At 39.7% G+C, this 25,225-nt stretch overlaps 1 protein-coding gene across 6 annotated transcripts in view; it reads left to right on the forward strand.

The window, feature by feature from the left end:
- The window catches only part of PCDH15 (protocadherin related 15), a 1,134,710-nt gene that overhangs the window by 832,320 nt on the left and 277,165 nt on the right, over positions 1-25,225 (forward strand). For all 6 annotated transcript variants that reach the window (XM_067465706.1, XM_067465711.1, XM_067465710.1 and 3 more), the window contains 2 exons: positions 9,238-9,372; positions 10,574-10,723. In XM_067465706.1, the coding sequence (XP_067321807.1) occupies positions 9,238-9,372; positions 10,574-10,723 (285 nt within the window). The remainder of the gene's footprint in view (positions 1-9,237; positions 9,373-10,573; positions 10,724-25,225) is intronic.

The raw sequence follows: 25,225 nt of genomic DNA on the forward strand, positions 1-25,225 counted from the left end.
AAAAATAACTGGAAAGTCTTTGTACTTCCAGGTATTTTTGTCCATCTAGAGCAGTGGTTCTCAACCTCCCTAATGCCGCGACCCCTTAATACAGTGCCTCATGTTGTAGTGACCCCAACCATAAAATTATTTTCATTGCTACTTCATAACTGTAATGTTACTATTATGAATCACAATGTAAATATCTGATATGCAGGATGTACATTCATTCACTGGACGAAATTTGGCACAAATACCCAATAAACCCAAATTTGAATACTGGTGGGGTTGGGGCGGGGATTGATTTTGTCATTTGAGAGTTGTAGTTGCAAGGATTTATAGTTCATCTACAGTCAAAAAGCATTCTTAACTCCACCAACAATGGAATTGAACCAAACTTGGCACACAGAACTCCCATGACCAACAGAAAATACTGGAAGGGTTTGATGGGCATTGACATTGAGTTTTGGAGTTATAGTTCACCTACATCTAGAGAGCACTATGGACTTCAACAATGATAGCTCTGGACCAAACCTGGCACAAATACTCAATATACCCAAATGTCCACACTGGTGGAATTTAGGGAAAATAGACCTTGACATCTGAGAGCTGTAGTTGCTGGGATTTATAGTTCACCTACAATCAAAGAGCATTCTGAACCTCACCAATGATAAAATTGGACCAAACTTCCCACACAGAACCCCCATGACCAGCAGAAAATACTGTGTTTTCTAATGGTCTTTGGTGACCCCTCTGGCAACCCTTCGCGACCCCCCCAGGGGTCCCGACCCCCAGGTTGAGAAACACTGATCTAGAGGTAGCTTTATAATTTAACATTCCCCAGCCCTTGACCATAGACCAGAATGGTTAAATATGAAGGATTAATGAATGGATAGATGTAAAGAATTTGGCCTTTGTAATTTTATGAATTAATAAAAGGACATGCACCTTATTGTACAATAATAAATTGATGTTGTAATGTTAAATCCTTATTGGTTGGCTTTCAACAAGTCTCCACTGTCTTGTGAAAGCTTTTTTTTTCCAGATGAGCATATCTCTTCCTTTTCTCTTTAATATACTCATTCCAATTTCTAACAAGGTACTGTATCACATTTGATGGTTTCTTTTAACAGGGAAAAGCTATCAAGTGCTGATATTCTCTCTGACCTCCTTTGCATTTGAGCATTTACAATGGTGTGACACACTAAAGAGCCTATTCAAAGTGTGTATGAGAAAGAGCAGATAGTAATTTGTGAAAGAAACCAAATATTTTTTGGGAGGACTGAGAAATGAAACGGATATGCTTATAAATTAATTTATAGTTTGAATTGAGATAACATATCTTTCTCCCCCAGATAGTGTATAAAACAGGTGATTGTTTGAAAAAGGCAAAAGCAGAACTTTCATCGTTTGTTGGTACTTGTTTTTCATAAGAAAACATATTGGGCATAGTCTATAGCCCATCTTAATTTCCTCTATCTAAATGGTAGCTGTTACTCCATCAGACCCCAAATTATGCATCATGATCTTTAAGTGCATACCTATATAGAAATGGTTCACCAAATAGAACAAATCTTCATATTGCTATATGTTTATTTGTTGGTCATCACATAAACTGCTACCCGATTAATGATAGTGAAATGTTGTATAAGACATCCTGTTGCTTTTTTTGGATTTGGAAAACAGATTCTCTTACCAGATTAGCTCTTCTGCTTGTTGAACTTGCATTATATGGAGGAAATTAAAATTGGCAAGCTCTATGTGGCAAGATGGCAGTGGATGGGAAGAAAGAAGGCATTACATTGATGGGGTTTGACTTCTCCTAGTTATAGGTTGGAAATGTTGATATGGTTATTAAATTCATCAGTGTACATGAAAGATCAATTATGGAAAGGAGACGTTTTAGCAACCAGTGTCTATGAAAGCCCATTCCTTGTCCAAAAAAGTGCCATTCTCCTTCCTTTATCAGTAGCCCAGATGAGTTTCACCGGCTCCAGTGTTTTCAATGTCAAAGACCGCTGGCCATTTGGATCTTTTGTGTGTGTGTGTGTCCTGGATATTTTATTTTCAGGAGAAATGTAGAAACGTTACTGTATTTTAGAAGCTTCATGATGAGGGCTGGATTTAATAGACTTCTGGACTCCAACACCAGGCAACTTTACGTCCTCTCCTCTTTGCATTCTAAAACATCCAGGTAGCTTCCAGAGCCTAGAATACTTTACTTTCAGCAAGACTAAAGATTGAGGGATAGCATCCCACCACTCAGGGCTGTTAAATACAGTCGTCCTCTGTATTCACTGTGGTTATGACTTCCATGAAAGTTAAACACTACAAATAAATAAATTAATACAAATAAAGAAACTGTGTATTGTCGAAGGCTTTCATGGCCGGAATCACTGGGTTGTTGTAGGTTTTTCCGGGCTATATGGCCATGTTCTGGAGGCAATTTTTCTCCTGACATTTTGCCTGCATCTATGGCAAGCATCCTGAGAGGTAGTGAGGTCTCCACACCGCCCCGCATTTGCTCAGCCACAGGCAAAGCAGCAAGGCCCCGGCTTGTGCAAGGGAGGTGGGGAGCGTGTGGCTGGCGGGCGTGAGGGGCAAACAGCGTTGGCGGGCCACCGTTGCTTCAGAGGGCATCATGGCGGGCTTCCCCGTCTCCCTTGCGCAAGCCGGGGCCTTGCTGCTTTGCCTGTGGCTGAGCAAATGCGGGGCGGTGTGGAGACCTCACTACCTCTCAGGATGCTTGCCATAGATGCAGGTGAAACGTCAGGAGAAAAATTGCCTCCAGAACATGGCCATATAGCCCGGAAAAACCTACAACCCAAAGAAACAGTGGATTAATACCCTCTTGATCCACTTCATCCTTGATTGTACATACCACACTCAAGTATGCAAACTTCATCTTATGCCGCATCTATTGCCATTCGTTCCACAACATGTGTCAGTACCATTGAAATTCATTCACCAAATGAGGGCATTAGGTAGGTGAAAAGAAAGTGATAAAGTGAAATCCACCCAGCAAGTTCCAGGAAAAGGCAAGCTTTGAAGCTGGTATTTCCTGAACATCAACTCAGCTTCTATTATAATCCAGTGTTACCATAATAGTACTATAATAACTCAATCAGAAAATGATAAAAAAATTCCCCAGACAAATATGAAAGTGAAAGATGGAACAGAATTATAATGCTCAGTAGGCGACAGCCATTACCTATATAACTCTGAAGCACATGACGTCAAATAAGGCTTTCTCTCATCCAAGCAACACAAGTGAGCTGAATTTGCACACACTGTAATATTGTTCTTCCCCAAAAATGAAGACTAATTCTGAATCCAGAGGCAGAAATCAACTGCAGTGTAATGGGCTGTTTCCAATTAATGGTATATCTAATGCAGAGAAGAGAATGCTTCCTTTTTATAAACAGAAGAGCCAAAGTACAGTATTGATATTAATCCATGGAAAACTGACCCAGGTTTTTTGGGTTGATATTTCTCACTTTGCCCAAATTTTTTAAACCAGTGTTTCTCAAACTCTGCTCCTCGAGGTGTTTTGGATTCAGCTCCCTCAGTTCCTAACAATTGGTGGGATTGCTGGGATCTGAAGTCCAAAACCTGGAGGAGTAGAGTTCGAGAAACACTGGTCTAAACCTATATATAATTATAGGAAGAAGAAGAAGAAGAAGAAGAAGAAGAAGAAGAAGAAGCATCATTTATTAATTACCTGCTCCTTTTTGAAACTTGAGGCAGAGCACAATATAGTTAAAACAGAGAGGTAGAGCAAAGCACTATTAAAAATATATAACAAATACACAGAGGTAAAATGCAGCTTGAAATTTACCAATAAAATTCAGGTTAAAATTCATAAGTTTAAATTGACTTGGTCGGCTTGCTGGAAGATATAGGTCTTCAGTTGTGTCTTATATTCTGAGAGCTGATTTAACTGTTGAATCTCTTCCGACACTGAAAAGGTCCTCTGGGTGACAGTCACCATCGGGTTCTGACTGGCTGCTGTCACAAAAAAAAAAAAAAGATTTTAAAAACAGTACTGTTTAAAGACACAGTTAACATAGCAGGTATGGGATTGGGGGGGGGGGGGATCTAATAGGAGAAGTAAAACACTGTGGGAGCAGTAGAGGAAGGGGCACATTATAAGTCCAGGAGCACCTCATCTGCAACGGGTTGCTCCAGTCGCAGTTCTGCCAGGGTGCTTCTCTGTGGGGTCAATCATCATCTGGTGCAACCAGAACATAGCAACACTATAAGTTATTGTAGTGCTAGAGTCCAAGAGCAGCAGAGTGGTATAAAAATTTCCAGGGCAATCTGGGTATTTAAGAAGCCATGGAGTAATGAGATTAGTTCTAATGTCTCTGTAGAACATGCATTGAAGGAGCACATGCTCGGTTGTTTCTGTCTATCCAGACTCACATGGGCATGATCTCTTCTTGAATGAAGGTGGTCTTCTGATACCTCCCCTCCAGTACAACCAATGGGAGGGAATGGCATCTTGCTAGGGTAAAAGCCCTTCGGTGTTTGGGCACCTCCAGGTTTGTTCAGTAACTAGCAGGAAGGCATCTATTCACCCTGCTATATGCAGATGGCACAGTTTTTCTTTCTAGAACTCAAGTTGGATCAAAAAGAGCCCTGAGAGCATGAACGAATTACTGTTATTCAGAACAGCTGCATCTCAACCTTCAGAAAACCAAAATTATGATGTTCACTATATGACCGAAGAAGCACAACTGGAGAATAGATGGACACAAAATAGAGCAGGTTTCAAGTTTTAAATACCTGGGAGTGCTTCTCTATTCACTAACAGCAGGCAAGTCCACACAGAGTATGCAGCAGAGACAACACAAAAGAGCTCATTCACCATCTTAAGGTGGGAGGAGGCCACTTTATATGGGTGGCACTTAAGCCTTTTGAAGCTAAACCAATGACACAAATGCTGTATGGAGTCCAGCTTAACCCACTAGATCATGTTCAATGAAAATTCCTAAGATCAGCTCTACATGCTCCCAGATGTGTCTCTAATGCCATTCGACGATTGAAGATAGCTTTTGTGAAAGTGGAGGCCAGAGTATAGACAGCCATTCTCAACTACTGGCTATATCTATCCTTCTCCCAACATGGTCTTGCCTGTCTAACCATGAAGGACGACTTCCACTCCACATGGACTAAAACAGTGGCAGTAAAGATGGCTAATGCTAATAAAAATTCAGAAGCTGTCTGAATGTTATGTTTTCATTCAAGTTGCAATTGTTAAAACAAGAGAAACCGAACATCCTGTTCATGAATGCATTTGATAGTCTTCTGCACCTTTGTCTCATTTTAACAACAAATATTAGAGGAATTCCAAGTACACAGATTTACTGTTCATTCTTTTTTTTGTTATGTTTTTTGCTTTTTAGATTCGTCCAGGTTCCAGCCCTGTAGGTATCATTAGGTGTTTAGATTCTCCTTAAGTTTTCTCATCTATTTTCTTTCTGATTTCAACTCTTGAGGAATGTTTGTAAAAAAATAATTTGCATTTGCTGATTTTTTTAAACATATCATGGTGCTTATTGGGTTACATTTTGGTATCTGATAAGCATAAAAAACAAGTATTTTCTCTTGTTCACTTCTTTAAAGTGAGTTTTAGAATTCTGTGTCCTTTTGTTTTCATAACAGAAATGCATTTTCTACTTTTTCTAATTAAATGTTCTCAACTTCATTTCCTTCCATGGGAAATAAAAAAGGCTAAATTTAGATTTTAACAGGACCACTTCTGAGTAATGATGTGTAGTTTTATACTGTTCATTTTTCTTTTCCTCTCAGCGAGTGACACAGAGGAAGCATGAGTGAACAGTTTCCTTTATATTGCTTTGTGCTTGTTTTTCCATATTTCCTCTGAAGCTTCTCTGACAAAGAAGCATGAATCAGTCATATTTTCTATCTGCATCATGTTCAAAACCGGCATCTTTCTTTCACGTTGTTTTCACATATTGCACACCTATAAGTGTCTCTCCAAACTTTGTGGGCACGTGACAGTGCATCCTTCAGCATCGTTGACCTAAAGCTAAATGTGGAAAAGCACCAACTGAAATCTCCTGATGCATTTTGTGTGAAAAATAACCTTTATCCCTTTCCTGGTTTGCTGTTTTTATTCTGTACTGTTGCAGTGGTGCTGTTATGCCTCTTGGAGCATGAGTTACTCATTTTTGAAAAATCTCTAAGCTTATAATTAGTGAACCGATATTTAAAAGGTTTTTATAGTACATATTAGAACAAATGTGTAGAAAATAAATGTTATTACATGTTGGGGGGGGGGTAATATATTAAGACTTTTGGACAGAGAAAGTTTGGATGGCATGGCTTTCTATTCTGAAAATTGGTTGTGTGAAATCAGCCCTCTATTGCTCTACACAGCTAGCTGGCTGCCCAGGAGCCTGATGGCTTTCAGTTATCACAGCATGCCTCCTGATAGCATTGCAAAAATACTGTTTCATAAGGTTTGACCTAGCAAACATGTTCCTATGCAGCAGCAGTGCAAGGTGCTACCTCATTTATTCCAAAACATAAAGGATGTAATCCTGGTGGGGCGTGACATGAACATAACTCTTGATTATGCTACAGACTGTACTCTTTAAAGGTTTGGAAAAGGACTTGTCCAATTGACCTTACACAAGCAGTTCCCTTTTCACCTGCACAATAGGCTGACTTTACTGCTGGCCAGGCATTTGAGAATAGCTAAAGAGGCTGCATATACACTGCCATGTAGTACAGTTTGGAATTGCAGTATATGGTCAGTACCTATATAATGCAGTTTAACCACACTATATGGATCTGCACTGACCATATATTTATTTTATTAATTTTTTACTCTCCCCCTGAGGACTCAAGATGGCTCACAATTACATGACGCAACCCAATAAATTTAAAACAATAAATACTAAATTTAAAAACAATTAAAAATGTGTGTCATGGATATAAGTTAAAATACAACAACAAAAATACTTGTACAATTAAAACTGCATTTAAAACTACATATCCTTTTCAACTCCCCCCACAACCACCCCAGGAGTGTGCTCCTAATTCTCTAAAAATGTCTGATGGCAAAGAAATGTCTCTACCTGTTTGCAAAAGGCAAAGAAGTATGGAGTCATCCTGGTCTCTCGTGGGAGGCAGTTCCACAGTCTGAGAGCAGCCTCTGAAAAGGCCATCTTTCTTGTTCCCACCAAAAGTGCTTGAGCGGGGTAGTGGGACCGATCGAAAGCCCTTCCCAGAGGTCGGTAGATTGCTAAGGGCACATCCAGATAGCACCCAAAATGCACAACCTCACACATTTTTACATGGGACGTCCAAACAACACCTCACATAAAAACAAAGAAATTTAACAGTTGGAAAGACTTGGGTTTTTCCAGCTGTGGGTGGTGTGTGGATTGGGCCTGGGAATCACATCGCGTGATTTTTGGTGCCCATCCACACAGCTGTCTTGGGTTTCTTGGGCTGTCCTCCCAAAACCCCCTTTATATGCCTTTACAAAGAAAATAACTTACCAAGCTGCCATTCCGCCTTCTCTGGAGCTCTCCTGGTGCATAGAAATGATGCACCAGGAAAAGGGGGAGGAGGAAAATGGCTCCTCCCCCTTTCTCCTGGCACATCATTTCTACATGCCAGGAGATCTCCGGAGAGAGGGGAAAGGTGGCCAAGTAAGTTATATTATTTTTCAGTTTTTTTCTGGGGGATTTTGTTTTGATTTCTTGTTTTGTGTCTGGGTGCCCTGCCGGACACAAGGAAAGTGTGGATGTAGGAGGGAGGTGTCTAGATTTCAACCTGGGGCCAATCAGGTTTTAGAAACACAATTGTGCTTGGGTTAAAACCCTGTGTGGAACTGCCCTAACAGGTTCATAAAAATAAATAACCTGGATCCAAGCCTATATGGAAGTGTAGATTCAGGCAGACACACAAACACACACTACTAAAGTTTCACACTGGTGTTGAGCAGGATCTTGACCAAAGTTTCCACTGACCCCAAAGTTAACAAATCAGTCTGAAAGAGAGCTGGAACATAATATTTCTTAAAGGAAACAAACAGCCCATCCACACAATTTTGGTTGGATACCTTGAAGATCTATGATTTCATTGTTAGTAGTCACTTTGCTGAAGCAGATCACACATTGCATGTAATCATGCCGACAGGTTTATCACTCGTTGGCAAGAGCTCCAGAGGATATATTCAGGGTGGAACATGATTTTTTTTTTTTGTTTTATCATCAGAAATTCAAGGGATGTCAAAAATTCATGGACCTCTCCTTGACTTTCTAGTCCTGGACCAATATCTGAATCCTTCTCTTTTAAGTCTGATGTTTGGTCAACTGTTTTATAAGAGTCATAAGAGCCTCTCCATATTTAACTAGGCTAGTCTCTTTCCTGGTTTTGTGTAGGTCGCTTCCTTATTTATGTAGCTATTGGTTATGTATGAGAAATTATATTACTTAAAAGTGCTGAATTCTGACATATGGCTTGACAAAGAAGTGATTTTAAAAATCAAGTTTGTTCTCTGTCTCTAGGTAATACAGATCCCCCTTTTGCCATACAGGAAACAAAAGAGCTTTCACTTTGTGTCTTGGTGAATGGCTTGTTTGGTGGCACAAAAGGAGATGCCTCAGTCTTTTGTTTTATAGAGCACAAGCAACAGTCCCATACCTATTGCCAGCATTTCAAAGCTATTGTGGCATTCCTTTTGCATTAAGCATACTGGCATCTTTCTAAATACCTTCAATACAAGCAGATGCTTTGAATAATAAATTGCCATCTTTCCACTGCTGTGTTAAAATCCACATTGTGAAAACTGTCTTTTGTGGTGAATATGTTATCAGAATATGGTATCATTCTTTTGCCATGAGGTTTTGTTCCTCTGGCAGGTGGCTCGAGCCTTTACCTTTCTGCCGCTTTTCAAAGTTTGTTCCTGAAATAATTACTAAAATACCTAATTGCCAAAATAATTTCTCCAGTCTGAATCGACTGGAGAAAAATGAAGGCTTTTTTCCAACATTTTTATTTAAGAATTGAAATAGTGAGGTGGAGGCGGGATCTGTTTTCCCAGCACTTTATTCCAATTCAAACTAGTATTGTAAATCTAGAAAACTACATGTTGCAATTTTTCCTCCTGATTTACACTGTCATTCCATATACTTAGCACTATCATTAAAAGACCTTGTGTGTAATGCATTATACATTTGAGAATGTAATAACCGCTCTCTTTGTTTCTCTTTGAAGACAAAGGACCCTCTGCTCCATCTTTTCCTAAATGACTACAATACGTTTTTCACTGTGACTCAGACTGGAATAATACGCTACCTCACCTTACTTCAGCCAGTTGACAGGGAGCTCCAACAGCTATACACTTTTTCGGTAAGCAATAGGGTACAATAGAGTAACAAAGAAATTTATTGGAGGGGGGGCATTTATTTCCAATATTGCAAGATAATAAATGTTTAAAGAGGAATATATTTGCAATTGAAAATAAAATGGTTAGACATTTTGGGGACATTATTTCATGGGACCAGAGAATGTAAAGAGGCCTCTAAATTTATTTATTTATTTATTTAGAACATTTATATTCCGTCCTGCAGGGGGCTCAGGGTGGAACACAACATATATACCGCAAACATTCAATGCTGGGACATAAAACCATCAATATTTACAAACATTAAAATCACTTAAAAACCACATCAGGACACCGTTTTGCCTCACCGCACTGCCCCAAATGCTTGGTCCCACAGCCAGGTCTTCACCATCCTTCTGAAGGACGAGAGGGAGGGGGCTGATCTAATATTGCCAGGAAGGGAGTTCCATAACCAGAGGACATTTTTTTTTAATTTTACAGTATTTATATTTCACCCTTCTCACCCTGCAGAGGACTCAGGGCAGATGTACATATACATGGCAAACATTCAATGCCATAGGCACACAACATATATAGACAGACACACAGAGGCTATTTAACATTCCAGCTTCTGGCCGTCAGGAGAGCTATTGCTTCACCATCCATTGTGACACTGATGAAGTCCTTTCCTCATTCTTTGCAGCCTTCCTGGAGATTTTATGGCCTTGTAAATCAATTAAAATTAGCGACCCCATATAAGTGGTACCTAAATTTCCTACTTGACAGATGCAACTGTCTTTTGGGCTGCAAAGGTCGACAACAAACTACACAATTTTGGAAATTTGCAGATTGAAAAACATTTTCATATAATCAGGAGCCAGCATTCTTAAATAGAGATTAATGCACCCATTCTCATGCCTGCTATATATCTACTTGTAATCTAACGTATAGTAGATGAAAAGACCCAAAGAAAAGCCAAAAAGATGACTGTGTGGGAAAGCTTTTTCTTTCTATTGTAATTTACTGGGTTCTATTCATACGTGAAATAGTTTGGAAGGAATTCTTTGGAGAATTATTTTGCCATGTGTGGTCTATGTATTCATGTTTGTTGTGTGTGCCCAACAATGTATATGAAGAAATCATAGAAGTCAAATTCGTTACATTAAATATGTTTACCTTACTGTATTGCTTTTCTTAAACATTTTCTTATGTCTTCCTGTCTTGAAGATGACAGCTTCAGATGGTGTACAAGAAAGCCTCCCCGTTACAGTCAGCATTTTTGTGATTGATGCAAATGATAACTCCCCAACTTTCTCCAACATATCATATAATGTCAAGATTTACACAGATATGAGGCCGGGAGAAAGTGTTATCAAGGTAATCAATTGGTTTATTATTATTTTATTTTTCAACCTGCTACTCTGTGAAACCTGTAAGAGAACAGACCAAAAGGAATGGTCCAAACAATTGAAGCACATCTTTAGAATCCTGACAGTGGCATGATTTAGGATACTTATCTTCTGAAATACAGAACATCTGATAGTGGGTTAGCTGCTATGTTTCCCAGCTGAACTGATGCTTCAGTGACTTATCCAGACAAGCGATAACTCTTCTTCTTCCCTAATAACATAGCTCTTCTCCAGTGACCTGAAAAAGTCCTGCAGTAGCAAAATCAGAAGATGCATTAGCAAAACATTAGAATATGTCTCCATCATTTAATTATCTGTTCAGATAGACATATGTTTACTACAACAAGAGAGTACTTATGGTAGGGATGGTACTTAATGTGCCATCACCAAGACCAGCTACTGCTTCATTTCCTCTGTCTTACTTCCTTTTCCAGTTTCCCACTTCTCTAAAGTGAGTTTACTCCCATTCTATTAGTGCTCCAATAGAAGCAGCTTGACAGCATATTGGCTTTGTAGACAGGATTCACTTATGCAGTTTATGAGAATGGAACTCGTGTACATTAGGGCTGTATACAAGGGCATTCTGGAAAGTTTTGGCATGATCATACAGGTAGAAAGCAATACTGAATTTGAAATGTGTTTTAAATGTTGGGTTTTAATATGTCTTTCATTCTTTTTGGATTAATCAACTGTACTTGGGCATTCACACACACATACACCTCATCCTCCTGGCTGTCACTGTAAAACAAGTATAGAGAACATGTATTTCACTGAATGCCCCAAATAATTCTTATGTGTGACAACCAGTCCAAACTAATGCATGTATATTAAATAGAATCCCCATTATGTCTCAATCCCAAATAGTTATGCCCAGGGTGACATTGCTTGGTATCAGAGCACTTCCAGATATTTTTATTATGCAGTGTCCTTTCCTGAAATGGGGACTTGTCATCTTACTCTTAGTTTTCTACAGTTATAAAATTGATATAAGTATATGAAGCAATGTATAATAGTAAAAATCAACTGCAAATAGACAATAACAAAAAAATACTTGATTATTCTCGGACGCCTTTTCACTACTCACCATTTCTATGTCTCCATGTTTCTCCTCTTCTCATTCTCTTTGTTTCTTTCTCCTCCTTATACATTCTTGCTTATCACAATGTATAAAGCCATTGTAGTGTAGTGATTTGGGTGTGGGATTATGACTCTGTAGACAAGGATTCAAATCCCTGCTAGGCCATGGAAACCCACTGGTTGAGCTTCGAAAGTCACATTCTTTCAGTCTCAGAGGAAGGCAACAAAAACACATATCTGAACTAATCCTGCCAAGAAAACATCGTGATAGATTTTCCTTAGGGTTACAATAAGTCAAAAAGACTGGAAGGAACACAACAACTACAATAATATATTGCCTTGCTACTAATGCCATGTTACAGTTGGAGCAAGGAAATGCACACCACTGATGTCACAACCCTTCTTGTTTTGAATAGATGTTAGAAAGAAAGAAGCAAAGGCAAGAGCCAAAGCAACTCTGTTGACTCATATATTTAGTCTCCAACATTGCACTGGTTGAAATGTAAAACTAAATAAGAAATGAGACTTGGTGCATCCAAGGATCCATTATGATGGATGTCCCCTACTGCTATCTCTGTTATTCAAACTGGGTATCATATTAGAAAAATGAAGATTTACATTAAGAGTCTTCATTGTGAAACTTAACTTTCAGATCTGGTCTTCATATACAACTGTGTTGCTATTCTCTGATTTTTATTTATTTATTTTTTGCAGAAGTAGTTCCTTAATATATTTTCCCTCCCTCAAGCCATAGATCTTTTAATCACGTCTTACTGCAATTATACATTCACCGGAATGCACAATTTCAGACTGGTAATTTTGTTGTCTTATAATTGGATGGCAAATTCTTGTACATGTCTTTGAAGATAACAGCTCATCTTGTGTATATTTTTATTTACCACAGATTATTTCTCTAAGGCTGTTGACTATTTTCCTATTGCTGTCATTCAAACATATGGAAATGTATTCATTGATTCCAAAGGAATCAAAACAAAAAAACCTTTCAGGCTGGATCTACACTGCCATATAATCCAGTTTTGGAATGCAGATTAAATTCATTGAATTAAATTACATGCCATCCCAGAGTTACAAACATCTGACTTACAAATGACTTATAGTTAAGAACAGGGGTGGAACAACATGAAATGAGAGAAATCTACCCCTCAGAAGAGAAATTCATTTCTGAAAAGTTATCATGGAGAAAAGGTATCTCCACTGAAGCTTTGTCACCAATCCTTCTTTCTAGGTTTTAGGTTTTTTCAGGCTGTATGGCCATGGTCTAGAGGCATTTTCTCCTGACGTTTCACCTGCATCTATGGCAAGCATCCTCAGAGGTAGTGAGGTCTGTTGGAACTAGGAAAAAGGGTTTATATATCTGTGGAATGACCAGGGTGAGACAAAGGACTCTTGTCTGCTGGAGCTAGGTGTGAATGTTTCAACTGACCCCCTTGATTAGCATACAATGGGCTGACTGTGCCTGGAGCAAACTTTTGTTGAGGGGTAATTAGATGTCCCTGCCTGCTTCCTCTCTGTTGTTGTGCTGTTGCAATTTTAGAGTTTTTTAAATACTGGTAGCCAGATTTTGTTCATTTTCATGGTTTCCTCCTTTCTGTTGAAAATCCTTCTTTCCACAACAAGCCAAACTTTCCAAAATCCAATAATCACAGGGACATAAAGAGAAGTGAAATTTTCTTAACAGGGTCACAGGCAGCAAAACAAACACTATGCTATCCAAAGCATGTGTGTGAGTGTTTGGTTGGAGTTACACTTAAAAATTGTACCTGTTCCGACTTACAAACAAATTCAGTTTAAGAACAAACCACCAGAACCTATCGTGTTTGTAACTCAAGGACTGTCTGCATATGAGTCTACACTGCTATATAATGCAGTTCAATGCCATTAATATTCATTCTGAAACTGGATTATATACTAGTGTAGATCCAGTCCCATTCAATTCTTAATGCAATTAGTGTAAGTGATGGCCATTATGCCACCCTATGTTTAAACAAAACACAACCACACATCAAATGGGACAATCGTAGACTTAAACCAAGCTTTCCTATACTTGTCACTTCAAAAAAGAATTTAATGAGATTTGATTATAGAAGTACAACTCAGGAAAATTGTACTGTTAAAAACAAAACCATTTTTAGTCTTCTCTATGGTCTCATGTTTGGAAACTATGCCGGGATTTGTTACTATATTCAAAAATGATTTGATTGTTCAAGTAAAGAGCAGCAAAAATGACTACTAATGTAGATGAATAGCCTTTGGTATCTTGATTTGCCATGAATGACATTTGGAGCACCATTGGTAGTCATTGAAAGCAAAGAAAGAGATAAAATGTGGAGCTGACAAGGCACAGTATTTCTTCAACAGAAATCATTCTCAGTTTCTTAAACTGATGAGGTGTCAAGAAGTCATAACCTTTCATTGTTGAAGCAACTGACCAACGTGGCTGTAAAAATGAAAAGAAATACATTAGGCCAATCTCTTTCCTGAAAGTTAAAGGTGCAAGAAAAGACTTTTTTACCTAAAAGAACATTTCTCTAGCAATTTTAAGGTCTCCCAAAACTAGGTGATCATAGTTGCCTGGAGAAACTAGAGAGAACATATTCAAAAAATTTGCAAGTATTCAAATCTGCAAACATTAAACCCACAAATGTGGAGGCTTTTGTGTAAATTGGCACCTTTATGACAGCTGACGGCAAACAAAATATCGAGACTTTCACACATATTACTGATATTTGTGTGTGTATGTGTGTGTGTGCATATGTGTGTATATATGTGTGTGTGTGTGTATACACACACACACACACACACATACATACACGCTTGGATAATTACAGAATCTGTGGATATAGAGGACAGGCTTTATAATTGTTCTTGTCAAAACCCAGAAGCCTCAAGAAAGCCAAACACAATATAAAAGGTCCAAACACAGGTTTATTGAACACAAAAAAGGCTTAGAGACACTTGCTTCAGTGTCTCTAGCACAAACTCAAAGTTTATAGCAACCGCTAAGTAAAAAACCCAATTTAAATATAATACAGATTATCCCAGAGTATAATCTGGGATAACGAAAATATGCAGCAATCAGCTTGTAATTCAAAATGTCCAAAAGACACCAGAAAACAATGAAGGAGCAAGCAAAATCAGAGTCCAAAGGCAGTCCGTAGTCCAGGCACGTCCGAAGTAAGAAGAAACAGTCCAAAAAGCGTAGTCGTTGTCAAAACACGGTCCGGAGTCAAACAGGGAGAGTTGTAGTCAGCACTTACAAAGTATCAGCCAGAAGTCACAGAAACACGAAGATCTGTAGTCCAAGGACCCAAGCTTGAAAGTAATAACAGGAACAAAGATACACACACAAAAAGACACTTTACCTTCTGCAAAGACCCATTGAAACCAAACCAACTTATATCCTAAAGCTCCTCATCAGAGGATGAACTGCTCTTTCATCATCACTTTCAGCTGCCCCATTCCCTGCAGCTGAGCACTGCCTCCCATCTCTCCTCCTTTGCCAGCGTCTGCCAAGACTTAGGTCCTCCCAAGTGTTCCCTGATTGCCACTCTTCTGCAAACCCCTCAAAGTCATCACTGGAGGTAGGCTGAGTACAGATGTCCCTAATTTCCTGTACACGGGGCCAGTCCAAATCACCCTCCTCCTCAATGTCACTCCCAGTCCCATCACTCCTTTCAAATCCCATAAAATCTTCATCTTCTGTTGGAGCGCTAAGTATATCACAGATATGCTTCCTTTGGAGCTCCTCATCAGATTCTTGTTCACGAGTAGCCCGCTTAACTCCCCTGCTTTCCTCTCCTTTCCCCATTTCACAGTCTGAGAAACCCTCGAAGGATTCAGAATCAGTTGGAGCCATGAATATTTCTCTAATCCGCTTTCGCTGCTGCTCCTCCTCCAACACCTGCGCAGCCCTCTTCTCCCTTCTACCGGTAGTAGTAACGTTACTATCAAGCTGAACTACAACAGTTCTCTTTTCTACAGCTAGTAGAAACCTATTCTTAATGGACTGTCATAAAAGAAAGGAAGAGAATCACATGCTGTTTGTCTAAAGATCTAATCTTGAGGGGCTTGGGCTGTAACACATCACGATGCATATGTTCCATAATGTCAAGTTCTTTAAATCACTAAGGCCCCTTCCACACAGCTGTATAAACTCCACATTGAAATAGAATATATGTCAGTGTGGACTCATATAATCCAGTTCAAAGCAGATATTGTGAATTATCTGCATTGATATTTTGGGTTATATGGCTGTGTGGAAGGGCCCTAGGTGAGCTGAAAAGTATTTAGACATGATGGCAGTGCATGGTCTTGGTTGTTAGAAGCATAGAAACTCTTTTTTAATTTGTGTGACTGATGATTGTGCCATGTAGGTTAGAATTTCAAAATATATATTGCATTCCCCCCCCCCCCCCCCACCTTGTAGCAATAGTATTGGTGACAGTTTAGACATTAATCTAAGGCCCCTTCCACACATCTGTATAAAATCCACATTGAACTGGATTATATGGCAGTGTGGACGCAGATAACCCAATTCACAGCAGATATTGTGGATTAGCTGCCTTGATATTCTGGGTTATTTGGCTGTGTGGAAGTGCCCTAAGATAATTGTGAACTTGCTCTATTGCAAAATACAATTCTTTGGATAGATAATTATTTCCTTAAATTATAACATTCTGTGAGGGGGGAAAAGTAAAATAGCATAATAAACTCTTTGGCAAAATGTCGCACCTGAGGTCTTTTATCTAGTATTTAAATATTAATTCCTCTATACAGAATTTGTATATTGAAGGTTTGATTTGCACATAACTTTTTGGAAAATTAATTATGTTTATTGTACATTAATCTATACAATATGAAGTTTTCAGACTTTCTGTTGACAGTCTTTGATATGTGGGCATGTGAAGGAAGCTATACTGCATGTAAAGAGACTTACAATAAATATATGTAAGATTTGGTTCAGCCTAAATAAGAAACAGCACAAGGTACTTATTGCAAAGTGGCTTTATCTCAGATATAATCATCTCAATCTTGAGATGCATCCTTGAAAATGATGAAGTTCTTGTACTGTTCCTTTGCATCCTAATTGCTTTAGACTCTTACAAGAACACTTGCCTCCATTGAGAAGATAATCTGCTATGATAACATCAATAAGAAAATTGTCCAGGTCAGTCATGATTAGATTGAGAAACCAGATATTCTAATCAAAAGAAGTAGGTTAGAAAAAAGAGCATTGACCTCGGTGCATTTGTGCAGTTAAACCGTCATTCATTATGAAAGTCCCTTCTATTTCCTAAGTGAGTTGCATTACCAAGATAATAAAATATTTAATTTGTATTGTCTAGCAAAAATGGCAGGTTTTACTCCAGGACATTATCAGTAACAGTTATGTGATCTGTCAAACCAATTGATCCTAAGGCTTTATGTGAAACATATATCAGTATGTTACAGTGTTGCTAAGTTTTGTGCTGTATCACTTACAATTAGAGGGATGGTGATCGTAGCCAGGATTTTGATTCGGGAGGGGCTGAGTTTGATTCGGGGGGGGGGGGCTGAGTCTGAGTGAAAGAGGGTCTACCCTAGCAAACTTTTTGTATCGTTACCCCAATACCCCCATGCATATGGGATATATTGAGCATGGTGATCAGATCATGATATGAATAAACATATCAGTTTAAATAATGTACCAGGAAGGCCTTCTCACGGACCACCGTGAGAATTTCGGGGGGGCTGAAGCCCCTCAAGCCCCCCCCCCCCCCCCGGCTACATGCCTGCCGCAAGGCAACACCCTATTGGGAATGTAGTTAGAGCAACCTGTTACAGCTGAAATGCTACTAGACTTGTAATGTGTCCCATCTCCTTTAGTACCCCCCCCCACAGTGCTTTGACCCCTCCTATCTATCTCTCCCCCCCCCCCCCCAGTTCCATACCTGTAATATTAACCTGTGTTTTTAAACTGATTTTAAACTGTTTTCTAATCTCTTTTTAATGACTGCTTCACCGAGAAGCTGTATTTCCCCTTCCCAGGGCGCTTGTGCCCCACTTTCTGCTGATCAGTGAACATAATAAAGTTTTTGTATTTGTATTTGCATATTAATAAAAGTCTTAGCATTAGCTTAATGGCAGCATATTATTATTATTATTATTATTATTATTATTATTATTATTATTATTTCATATATTTATATCCCGCCTTTCTCCCCACAAAGGGGGACTCAGCACAGCCTCAGAGGATGCTAACAGCATAAATACCATAAAAATTACAATCTATATATATAAAAATGCTCTGTGCGTAATGAGTGCCTTAAAAACAAAAGAACCAATGAACGAAATCACACCAAATTTGGCAACAAAATATCTCACTACACAAGGAGTGACCATCACTCAAAAATTATGATTTTGTCATTTGGGAGTTGTAGTTGCTGGGATTTATAGTTCACCTATAATCAAAGAGCATTCTGAACTCCACCAATGATGGAATTGAACCAAACTTGGCACACAGGACTCCCCTGACCAACAGAAAACACTAGAAGGGTTTGGTGGGCATTGACCTTGGGTTTTGGAGTTGTAGTTCACCTACATCTAGAGAGCACTGTGGACTCAAACAATGATGGATCTGGACCAAACTTGGCATGAATACTCAATATGCCCAAATATGAACACAGATGGAGTTTGGAGGAAATAGACCTTGACATTCGGGAGTTGTAGTTACTGGGATTTATAGTTCACCTATGATCAAGGAGCATTCTGAACCCCACCAATAACAGAATTGGGGCAAACTTCCCCCACAGAACCCTCATGACCAACAGAAAATACTTTGCTTTCTGGTAGTATTTGGTGACCCTTCTGACACTCCCTCACAACCCCCCCAGGGGTCCCAAACCCCTGGTTGAGAAATGCTGCCATCCAGTCCAACTCCCTTCACCAGGGCAAGAAAACATAATCAAAGCCCTCCTGACAAAGGGCCATCTAGCTACTCTCTCTCACACACACATATGTATATGACAGATGCAGTATCAAAGATTGGAAAGTGACTGCTAAAGAAGAACAATGATATGTTGCATGTTCCAGAGTAGGCAAACCAGACAATCTCCACATCAACACTGGCAAAGAAACAGCAAGAAATACTGTTTACCCACAAGCATAAAGACATCACATATATTAGAAACCAACACTTTCTCATTACTTTATTTTCCAGATCCCCAGACTGGGCCACAGCAACGTGTGGCAGGGGACGGCTAGTTCACAATAAAATCATTTTATGCAGTGTAAATGTATAACTCTAAGATTTAATAGGGTTTTTTTGGTGCTGTCTCTATGGCCTCTTTGATGTGGAAGTAGTGGCGTTTACAAACACAGAATTCTTGCCTGTGCTGATCGTGCTTGCTCTCAGTAAAAAGAGATTCCTTGTGACCATTCACACATGTTTATTGTACATTTTCCATGGAGAATCTCAGTGCAGGGAAAAGGAATCAGGTTTCATTTTTTTGTTGATTAATGCATTACAGCCAACTCAGTTCTGCAGACGCAGACTGCAGCCAAGAAATCAGAAGATGCTTACTTCTTGGGAGGAGAGCAATAACCAATCTCGATAAAATAATGAAGAGTAGAGACATCACACTGGCAACAAAGATCCGCATAGTTAAAGCAATGGTATTCCCTGTAGTAACCTACGGATGTGAGAGTTGGACCTTAGGGAAGGCTGAGCGAAGGAAGATAGATGCTTTTGAACTGTGGTGTTGGAGGAAAGTTTTGAGAGTGCCTTGGACCACGAGAAGATCCAACCAATCCATACTTTAGGAAATAAAGCCCGACTGCTCATTGGAGGGAAGAATATTAGAAGTAAAAATGAAGTACTTTGGCCACATCATGAGAAGACAGGAAAGCTTAGAGAAGACAATTATGTTGGGAAAAATGGAAGGAAAAAGGAAGAGGGGCTGACCAAGGGCAAGATGGATGGATGGATGGTATCCTTGAAGTGACTGGCTTGACCTTGAAAGTGCTGGGGGTGGTGACGCCTGACAGGGAGATCTGGCATGGGCTGGTCCATGAGGTCGCAAAGAGTTTGAAGTGACTGAACGAATGAACAACAACAGTTCTGGGGCTTTCTCTATTCTTTAAAAAAATGACGTCTGGAATTGCAGTTATAAGTCTCACAGTGAATTTCAATAGTTCCAGTCTTCCTTTATGATTCTTCCTAACAATCAAACTCTTCAAGTCATAGGAGTGTTATTTTTACCCACATTTACCCTTCCCTAGCACATGGCCTCTGCTTGGAGAAAGAGTTTAAATGGATTCATCTTTTTGGCATACAGCATTGAAAATGAAGGTTTTGCTCTAGCCACAACCTCCATAATCTTCTCTCTGTGTATTATATGTTATTCCCAACAGGTTCATGCAGACTTGAATGTGCCTGATTTTCTTCCACCGCTGATCTGTCATTTCCAGCACTCTGCTGCTTCTATAACCTCCATTCTCTCTTTTTTAAAAAAATGAAATTGCAAGCTAAGGCTATGTTAAGGGAAAAGATATAAAAATCTCTTTGTTCAAGATGGAGGTTACAGCTACATATCAACATGATGTGAAAATGTGGCATTACAATAGCTGTTTGTAACTGTGTTACATAATCTCAGAAAAGTTTATGGAGCTTTGAGGTGGATGAGGAACACTGGATGTACATTTCCTTAGCCTCAAGGCAAAGGACCCCTATGTTCACTTTAACACGTTCCTCCTGAGTTATGTGACTGGCTGCCAATAAGCTGCCGAGCCACATTCAAGGTGCAGATTATAACCTATAAAGCCCTAAATGGTTTGGGCCCCACCTATCTTTGCGATCGCATCTCCCTCTATGAACCGGCGCAAACTTTTAAGATCTTCTGCGGAGGCCCTCCATTCGCTCCCATCACCATCACAAGGGATGAGAGAGAGGGCCTTCTCGGTGGTGGCCCCCAACCTCTGGAACGCCCTTCCTAGAGAAATAAGACAGGCCTCATCCTTCCCCTCCTTTCGTAAGACCCTGAAGACCTGATGGTTTAAACAACCCTTTGAAAACAACTAGTTCTAGCTTAGCCCCAGATACTGTTAAAATTGGTCATATCTTTTTCTACCAATTACCCAGGTTACTTTCTTCTATTAGGCCCTGGAAATGTACAGCCATAGACTCTACCAAATTTCCCGGGCCCTCTAAAATCGCACTAGCCTCGGCCCGGCCTTTTAAATTATCTTGAACAGGCAGGATTATTTTAAATATATATGTGCTATTTTGGATTTTAATGCTTCTATTGTCTTGTTAATTTCCTGGCCTCGGCTCAAGCCAGAGAAGCCAGTTTTAAAGTCAGAGAAGCCAGTTTTAAAGCCAGAGAAGCCAATTTTAAACCAGAGAAGGACGGAATTTCCTCCGCTTGTTTTTCCCTGCTTCTGGAGTAAAACAACTACTTTCAAAGTAAAGACCACCCAATGAAACAACACTTTCAAACCATTAACGAATAACACTTTCAAATCATTAACAAAAGATTCGGAAGTCTCGGAAGTTTTGAAAAGTTTTGGAATTTTTTCTGTGAAAATCGTAATTGACTTTAGAATCGAACCACCAGTGCCCCCTACATCCGAAACGAGGTTTGAACCATTGTTTTTGGATAAACCAAGCCTATCAGATACCTTGTTCTGTTTGAATAACTGTAAATTATTGAGTAAATTTTCTATTATATTGTGCTGTCGCATGCTGGGCCTGTGCATATGACCGTAGACAGGACATACATTCTGTGTGCCCAACCGGACGCTGGGGCTGCCTCAGATTAAAGGCCCTTGGACCTCCCCAAAACAAAGTTCTGTAGAGGCTTAAAGTTAGTCCAACAAAGTTCTTTATTGATGAAAACAAACAGGTACTTTAAAGCTTTCTTAACAGTCTATTGGCTCTTGCAATCTTGTTCACTGGGAACAGGCACTATCTTCATAACTGTATACTAACTAATCGGGAAATCCTTAACTTCTAATCTGGGCAGTCTGTACTTGCCTCTGTTGGCATGGAGCCCCTGCACCCGGTACTAACTGCGTCTGGCTTCCGCGAGCGACCCTTACCAAGCAGAGCTTTGTAGACTTCCAGGGGAAAAGAAGGAGTTCAGGTTTCAGTGATGGCCGGCTGAAGTCCCTCAGCAAAGGAGCTGTAAGGCTGTATGATCCTCGGCCAAGCTGTAGAGCCTTTTCTCCCTGGCCAAGCTGTAGGGCTGTAAATCTCCCCGGCCAAGCCGTAAAGCTGTATGTCTCCCGGCTAAGCTGTAGAAGACGAAGCTTTCTGCAGGAGCTCTTTGTTTTATGTCCTGTGTGAAAGGCTTCTCTGTGAGAACTGACTCAAAAAGGCTCTTATTCCCTCCAAAACTCAAAAAGGGGCGGGACCAGGGAACCTAACGATAATTGACAGGTGGCTTGCCCTATGATTGCAAACTATAACAGGAAGCCACCCTGCTGCAAAATCCCAAGCCTGGGATTGCAAACAAACATTTAACGCAAAGCAAACAGAATTGGAGCTCCTGGTACAGCTGTACCAGCACATATATCCACATTTTAAAAACTAAGAAACAGTTTAAATTGTAATGTCAAGGCCAAAAACAAAAATAGAAAGAACCCATATGCAGAACTGTCTGCCTTTTGTTATACTGAAAACACAATAGTTTCTTAATCCAAATGTGTCAGATGTACCACCACATGGTAATTTTCATAATGCTACCTGAGTAGCTAAAACAAATATCTGTTAATTGTGTATGACTTTGGGAAGCAGACTTGTTTGCTGGAACAGCTATCCTGGTTATGGTGATGGGGAAACAAAGCCATTTGGCAGACAACAACTGCAAGTTTCAATTTAGATCAACAGAAAAGTAATAGTGTCAGGCATTTGGGAATCAGACCAATTTGTCTGAACTTTGTAGTTCATGACTGATGTGGAACTACTGAAATCAAGAGGTTTTATTAGCTTTTCCATACATCGGCAGCGAGCAGCTCTAGCAAAGAGGAGTCTGAACTGACCCTAGTAAGAGGATGGTAACAAATCAGAACTGGCATTCCATATAAAAGGCATGGCATTGTTAATATGGGGTTGCAATACAGGTGTCTCATTGCCTCTTGTTTGCATAATGCAAACCAAGTCTTTGCCTCAGCTGTAGCAGGACGTATTTATCATTGTCATGTTGTGAGTGCTGCTCATTTTAAAATGAACAAAATGACTGCTACTGCATAAAGAAGATATAGCGTGAAAGCAGAATGGATCTTTTTTTATTTTACCCAATGTCTTTTCCACATTCAGATATTTCTAAAATCTTGTGAACTGTGGCGCCTATCAGCCCAAGACACCTGCAGTTTGAATTTCCAACGTCGTAGACTGTTGTGACAGCTCTTTGACTTTAATTCTCCCTTTCAGGCATCTTTTTACCCCCAAAATGTTACCCAGATGACTTAGCATTTCAAAGTAGCTTCATTTGCAAGTTTAATTAACCTTGTTAGTTTATGCATTTGTATATTCTCACAGATTCCCTTTTCACTTGGTTGCAGCCAAACTTGGCCTGGATCCAACTGTGTAATTAAATGGTTAGGACAAAATGGTATTTTGTCTGAAGGTTTTATCTGATTGGCTTCCCATCACCCCGCCCTTTTATTTTTGATCTAAAAGGAGTTATTCTAACATTTTTAAAAGCTGTCATCAACATTCATTAGTGACACTCATTTAGGAAGCCAAGAACAATGAGCACGTTTATAGCAAAATGATAAAACAATGAAAAACTATACAGTATTAGATAAATTTCAACCTTAAATTGAGGTTCCTATTGTTGAGCTCAGTTTTTCTCAATATCGGTCTCTGTTGCTAGATTTCATAGAGCTGTTCAAATGTTAATATTACGCAGCATTTTCCCATGAATGTTTATCTGGAAATATAACCCATGATGTGAATAACTCCCTGGACCAGTGTTTCTCAAAGAGCCCTTCCAAACAGGCCCTATATCCCAGGATCTGATCCCAGGTTATATGCTTTAAATGGATTATATGAGTCCTCGCTGCCAGATAATCTGAGATAAACAAAAAACCCGGGATCAAATACTGGGATATAGTGTCTGTCTGGAGGAGTCCAAAGTCTACTCCTCCAGGTGTTTTGGACTTATTTATTTATTTCCAGTATTTGTATTCCACCCTTCTCACCCCGCAGGGGACTCAGAGTGGATTACAATGTACATATACATGACAAACATTCAGTACCATAGACAAACAACATATATAGACAGACACAGAGGCTATTTAACATTCCAGCTTTTTTCATAAGGGTATTCTGGCCACCAGGGGAGCTGTTGCTTCACCGTCCATTTGTGACACTGATAAGTACTTCCTCATTCTTTACATGCTTGCTGGATATTTTTATGGTGTCATAAATTAGCCTCCCCGCATAAGCGGTACCCAAATTTCCTACTTGACAGATGCAACTATCTTTTGGGCCACAAAGGTTGACAGCAAGCTACATAAATTGGTTGGAAGTTCACTCCGACCCAGGCTGGCTTCGAACACATGCCCTTTTGGTCAGTAGTGATCTTAATGCAGCTGACTCCCAGCCAGCTGCGCCACAGTCCCAGTGGAATTTCTGGGACTTCAGCTCCCAGAAATCCCAGTCAGCTAACCAGCTGTTAGGAATTGTGGGAAATGAAGTCCAAAACATCTGGAGGAGCAGAGTTTGAGAAACACTGCCCTAGACTAAGTTTATCAGTTAAATAAGGTACAAGGTACAAGACTGCTGTATTTTTAATAGTTGTGTAGAAGAGTGGGTGTTGCTTGCCATTCAGTGGGTGTTGCTTGCCATTGGGCAACACCTGTTGCAATTCCCTCTTATACACAACTGTTACGGCAAAGAAACCTGGTTCCTTATTTTATCTGGCAAATTCTACAACAGACCTGGGAAATCTCAGTATACTCTAGACAGGCCACATTGGTTGGAGATGGTAGGGAGCTGTCTGGAGTATAGTGAGATGAGCGGACTTGGTAATTCAATTTGGGATTGTAGCTATAATGCACCATCTCTTGATAAAGTATTTTTTTCAAAGGGGGTTCAAATTTTTTCTTGCCTCTCAGGGCTACATACTACATCATGCAATCCTCAGTGCATACTTTCACACTACTCACATTAATGTACACCCAGATTTATGCACACACAAACTCTCCACAACAGCACAACTGTGCTCCTAGTAGTCCATTAGACAGAGCCTTATGAGAAATTAAGAAGAATATATAGCATCCTGAGCCCACATAGGGGTTTTCCAAAGGCCATGTTTGGGTCATGTGGTGGTCCTTATGTGTTTAAGGAGTAGAAGTTCTGATGAAGAGTGTGCAACACTTCTTTCCA

The sequence above is a fragment of the Anolis sagrei genome, chromosome 3, assembly GCF_037176765.1.
Source record: "Anolis sagrei isolate rAnoSag1 chromosome 3, rAnoSag1.mat, whole genome shotgun sequence".
NCBI classification, from domain to species: Eukaryota; Metazoa; Chordata; class Lepidosauria; order Squamata; family Dactyloidae; genus Anolis; species Anolis sagrei.